This window comes from Elephantulus edwardii, unplaced genomic scaffold (genome assembly GCF_000299155.1).
Source record: "Elephantulus edwardii isolate Elephantulus edwardi_28Jun2011 unplaced genomic scaffold, EleEdw1.0 scaffold00455, whole genome shotgun sequence".
NCBI lineage: Eukaryota > Metazoa > Chordata > Mammalia > Macroscelidea > Macroscelididae > Elephantulus > Elephantulus edwardii.
Window position 1 is genome coordinate 101,234 of NW_006400205.1, and position 5,550 is coordinate 106,783.

Consider the following 5,550-nt stretch of genomic DNA (forward strand, 5'->3'; position numbering starts at 1 on the left):
TTTTTTTTTATTTGCTACTCATCTTTATTAAATGATTGTCCTCTGGAAGGCATATTCCTTTTCTGAGCTAATTCTGAGACAAATAGCATCCAGCACATACAGAGTGAATATTTCTGTTATTTTATGAAGAGGGGTTCTATTCCTTGATATCACTTTTTTACAGTGTGAGTTAGAAGATCGAGGACATGCACGGGGAAAAATTAACGAAGCTTAAAAATTCAGGCACATGAGGAGACGTATATGTTGTCTTCACATTTCATTTCATATTAACGTGATTGAGTAGGTATGTCCAGGTACATCTATCTGTGTCAAGCAGGATAATTCCTCGTGGCCACTGACATCTTGGAAAGGTGCATTGTGTTTGGCCTGGGGCCAGAGCCGTTTTGTTGTTTGGTGGTGGGGAGACTGGTTGAAATGTTACTTTGTGGCTTCTGTTTCCTGGAAAACTTGAAGAAACAAAGCATAAACAGGCCTACGAATCTTCTTCTTCTTCTTTTTCTTCTCCTGGTTCTCCTTCTCCTATATCAGCTTCTTCCTCTGCCTCTTCTTCTCCTTCCTCTTCAGCAACTTCTTCCGTCTCTTTAGATGCTGCCTCTCCTTCTTCTTCATTTTTATCCTGGGATTCAGGGAGGTTGTCCCCATCTTCACCCTCCTCCTTTGGAACCTCATTCTCTTCACCCTCTTCAGCCTTCTCTGTTTGCTCTGTGGTGCTCTGTGCCTCTCCAATTACTTCACCATTGGGAAGGGAAGAGGCATCCTCAGGAGATTTTGTCACTCCACAATATTGCTCTTCATTGAAGATCTGTGGTGGCAAGGAATCCCATTTTGAGGTTTTTTTCTCTCCAGGCACATTCTCTCTTATCCACTTCCTATTATTTTCATCTCCAGCAATGTCTAATTCCTTAAAGTCGATTTTATTAGCTTCCAAAAAACCTAACTACTTCTTGTTGTTTCTTCCTAATCGCTATGGACCCAGAAGATGTGGCAACAAAAACTTTGATAACCATTTTGATGGTCAGAAAGAGGACTCCTCCCAACACACCCCTGCTGGGGTCTCTTCGCTAGGCAAATCCTGGTGGTGGCCTGGGCAGTGACAGGTCAGGGCTGGCAGCGGCCCAGCGCCCCGCAGCCTCTTTTTCTTTTCTTGCTGGTCACTTTGGTTCATCTATTTTTTTTGCTCTCTGTGTGAAGATATTCCCTTAGTACTTCTCGACTATTTGGTCTTGTTTTCATGAATTCCTTAAGTTCTACTCTTCTGCAAATGGCCTAATTTCTTCTTCATATTTGATGGAAAATTTTGCTGGGTACAGGATCATCCACTAGCAATTGTTTCCTCTCAGCCTTCTGTATAGGCTGTTCCTTTGTCTTCTTTTTGACATGATTTCTGCTGAGACATCAGAGCTTAATCTAACTGGCTTTTCTTTATAGGTGACTCTGTGTTTTTCATGCTGCTTTTATAGTCTTTCCTTATCTTTGATTTTGAAGAATTTGACTATGTATGCTTTTTTTTTTTTTAATCTAGTCTGCTAGGCAGTCAGTGAGTTTCTTGAATGTGGATTTTATAATTTTTCATTATTCCTGGGATGTTTTCTTCTAGTATCTCTTTCACATTTTTTCAGGGTTTCCCCTCCCTATCTCTTGTTCTGGAAGCTGGATCACATGAATGTTGTTCCATTTTATGTTATCATGCATGATTCTAATGTTTTCACCTTTTCCCTTTGGTTGTCTCTGTTTTTTCTTATAGTTAACTCTCATTTGAGGTTTTATCTTCTCATTCACTATTTATTCCATCTCTTCTATTCTGCTTCTTCCTTTGCAGCATGTTGGCAAATTTTCCAATTTCCGTCTTGATAGTCTAGATTGCATTTTCATGCATTTTTGTTATTACTAGTGAGGCCCTCTATGAGGTGGATTGATTCAGTGACTGGGATAATTGGGATGGGAGTGTCAGAGACAGTGCGATTGGCACAGGACAGAGCGGAGTTTAGGGCTGTTGTACATAGGGTCGCTATGAGTCGCAGGCGACTCGACGGTACATAACAACAACAACAACAACAACTAGTATTGTGTTGATAGTATCTTTGCTGTCTTGTGATTATTTTTTTTAATTCGTGTACCTCTTTATTTATGGTTTCAATTCTTTTTTCAATAAACTGTAACTTTTTAGTAGCAGTTCATACAACTTCATATTGATATATTTCTTCTGCCTTTCTCTCCCTTGGGTATTCAATGGGTCTGTAATCTCGTCTGCTTGTTTAGGAAAAAGCTAGTTTTTTTTTCTTTTTGGTTTGTTTTGTTTTTTTCATGTTTGAAGCTGCTGTTGCTTTCTTAAAATTATGTGAAGTTCTTCTTGATATGTGTAAAGGAATTTCTGTTGTGTTTGCAAAGGTTGTTAACAGTTCCTTATCCTTTTAAAAAATATTTGTATTGGTTTTCATATAATGTCTTTACATTATGTTTCATTCATATACATTGTATTTTATATAATCTTTCATTTACATTGTGTTTCATACAATCATTCATATATATTCTATTCACATTATTTTTTTAAAAGAAAATTTTTATTATATACTGGTTTACTTAAAATCTCACATACATTGTTTCTTACATCAGATCTTTCCCATCTCCTTCACAGCCCCTCCTCCATCTATCAAATTGTGTGACCCTATGATTAACATGTTCCTCCACCCACCCATCCTTACCCTTCTGCTCCCTGCCCGCTTGCCTTGGCTACTCATATTCATTTTACAATAATGGTCTTTTACAATATTTGTCCTTATGAGACTGAGCCAGCTCACCTAGCACAATGCTTTTCAGTCCCTCCCAAGTTAGGTAGTAATTGGTAAAATCATTGTTCCTGCATGCTATGTAGTATTCTAGCAAGTGAATGTACCATAATTTCTAAATCCATCTGGTTGTGGTTGGACATTTGGGTTCACAGGCATAGTAGCCAAAGAGCATGGTACGGGTACAACGACAGACCTATAGATCAATGTAATGGAATTGAAAACCCAGAAATGGACCCCATTTATTTATGATCAACTGATATTCAACAAGGAAACAAAACCTATCAAATGGAGAAATGAAAACCTCTTCAACAAATGGTGCTGGCAAAACTGGACTGATGCCTGCAGAAAGCTGAAACAGGATCCACATCTCACACCATACACAAAAATCAACTCAAGGTGGAACAGAGAATTGGGAGTAAAGGCCCAAACCATCAAGTTCATCAAAGACAAACTAGGATCAAGCTTAGATGGCCTAGTCTATGGTATACAGAGACTGCCAAAAACAGCCAGAAATGCACAATGGAAAGGATAAAATTGATGAACAGGACCTTCTAAAATTCCTTATCTTATGCTGTTGATAAGTTTCAGACATAGAATGTTGCCTCTCATTGAGTTTCTTAGTGACAGTCTTCTCTGCTGGTCATCAATGGGTGCCTCTGTTCTCTGTTTCTTTGGCAAGCTTCTCACCTGGTTGTGCTTTGAGGGACAAAGAGCTGGGGTCTTTCCGTTTGACCAGCTGTAGTGGCCCACTTCTTCTCTGCCCTATCCTGTAGTTTGGGTGTGAGTGGTCTCTCCCAGGGTAGGCAAATCCCAAGAGTGCTATCCAAGATATATTGCTCAGGAAAAAGGCCTAAGAAAGTAACAAGACCCCAACAGTGCAGTCCCCTGGTCTCAGTAGTTGCTAATGGCCTATCTCTGTCACCTGGAGCTACCTGTCCCTTCTCCTGGAGCTGGTCAGAAGGGGAGCTATTCCCACCTGAGCAGACAAAGACCCAAGGAAGAGAGACTTTCCCAGCTGTGCACTTTCCAATTCTGGCTAGTTGCTAATATCCAAACTGCATACCTGTGTCTCCTCTGCTGAAGCGGCTCGTTGGGAGGAGCAGCACAATTATTTTATCATGTTTTCACCAGCATTGGGGAAAAAGATTCTTTAGTAAATTTAATTTATAGACAACTTTATGTGTTTTTGTAATTGTTTAGCCAGAAAAATGTTTTCTTTTTATTCAATAACATGCTTTTTCTTCCCACAGATTTTGAAAGACCACGGACAGGATTTTCTTGTTGGCAATAAATTCAGCTGGGCAGATGTACAACTGATAGAAGCTATTTTAATGATGGAAGAACTCAATGCTTCAATTCTTTCCGACTTCCCTCTGCTAAAGGTAGTGTATTAACATTTGCAAAATTGAACCAAAGCAAACAAAAATAAAGTGAGAGAGGGAGAAAATCCTAACAACCAGAAGAGAGAGAGAAAAAAAAAATTTCTAACAGCAAAACAGAAATAAAGAATGAAATAGAGACTATATTTGCAGATATAAGACCAAATTTAAGACCATTTAAAAATTATTGTTTTATTTATTTTGAGCTTTCCCCTCTTACAATATATGGTTATTAGGCAATAAAACTTGCAAAGGGGTAAAGAACAGATTGTTTTACTTTCTAGCATGAATATTTCGTGTTTTCCTATAATTTGTTGTTTTGAATGTTTTTTTATTTCCTTCTCGTGGCCTACTGGGTAAGAATTTGTGCTGTCAACCCAAAGGCAATAGGTTGGAATCCACCAGTTGCACCATGGTAGAAAGACTTGCTATCTCCCACCTTAACCCACATGATTTATATCCTCTGAAAATCCTGTGGAGGGTCAGCTGTGAGTTGGATCAGACTTGGCAGCACATACCAACAAAACCAAGCAGGACTAAGAAATCTGTCTTTGTTTCCTCCTCCATTCGATACAAGACAGCTTTGCCTTCATTTGTTTTATTGACCATCTCCTCATACCCCAGACCCAAGTGCTCCTATTACTCAGCATTTATGATGGCTGGTACTGCCTGTTTTGTGTTGCATCATTCTGTTTACCAGAGTGGTTAAGCACTGGACTGCTAACCCATGGACTGTTAACCAAAAGTTTGGAATGTCCAGTGCATCATCTGCTTTATAATGTAGCAATCCACTTCAGTAAATATTACTCATTACAGCTAAGTGGATCCCAACTGGTAACAATCCTCTATTAGGTTTCTGTGATATGCTCTTTAGGGAAAGAGGTTGCCTATCTCTCTCCCATAGACCAGCTGGTGGATTTGAACCATTAAACATTTGCTGAACAACACATCTTCTATGACACAGTTCTACTCTGCCTCAGAGTAAATGATGTTGTGCTTCAGTATTGACTCTACAACAATGGATTTTTGTTATCCTTTATTTTGGCCACTGTCAAGGCTTACTTGGGATCTGTTCCAATTCTTTAGAAATGTTTCCTATGATAGGTAAACATAGATTTGTTAGTTTATGAATAGGTTTATTTTTCTTATAAAAGGAATCCAAGTTCATTCTAGGTACATTTTGTCTTTTATATAAAGTAAAAAGAGAAAGAAAAGAAATGATTATATAATCCTACTAAATGAATGTTAAACTATTAGATTTCCTGATCTATTGTTTTGTATTTCACCCTCTCCCAGACAGAATCAGACTAAATAGTGTCATGGCCTGTTTCCTTCTTTTTCACATTCACTTATCATAAGTTGTTGTTGTTGTTATGTGCCGT

At 38.5% G+C, this 5,550-nt stretch overlaps 1 protein-coding gene and 1 pseudogene across 1 annotated transcript in view; one reads left to right on the top strand and one right to left on the bottom strand.

The window, feature by feature from the left end:
- The window catches only part of LOC102847465 (glutathione S-transferase alpha-4-like), a 37,915-nt gene that overhangs the window by 26,531 nt on the left and 5,834 nt on the right, over positions 1-5,550 (top strand). The window contains exon 5 of the mRNA XM_006902811.1: positions 4,040-4,171. Within this exon, the coding sequence (XP_006902873.1) occupies positions 4,040-4,171 (132 nt within the window). The remainder of the gene's footprint in view (positions 1-4,039; positions 4,172-5,550) is intronic.
- LOC102851961 lies at positions 473-1,046 on the bottom strand (annotated as a pseudogene).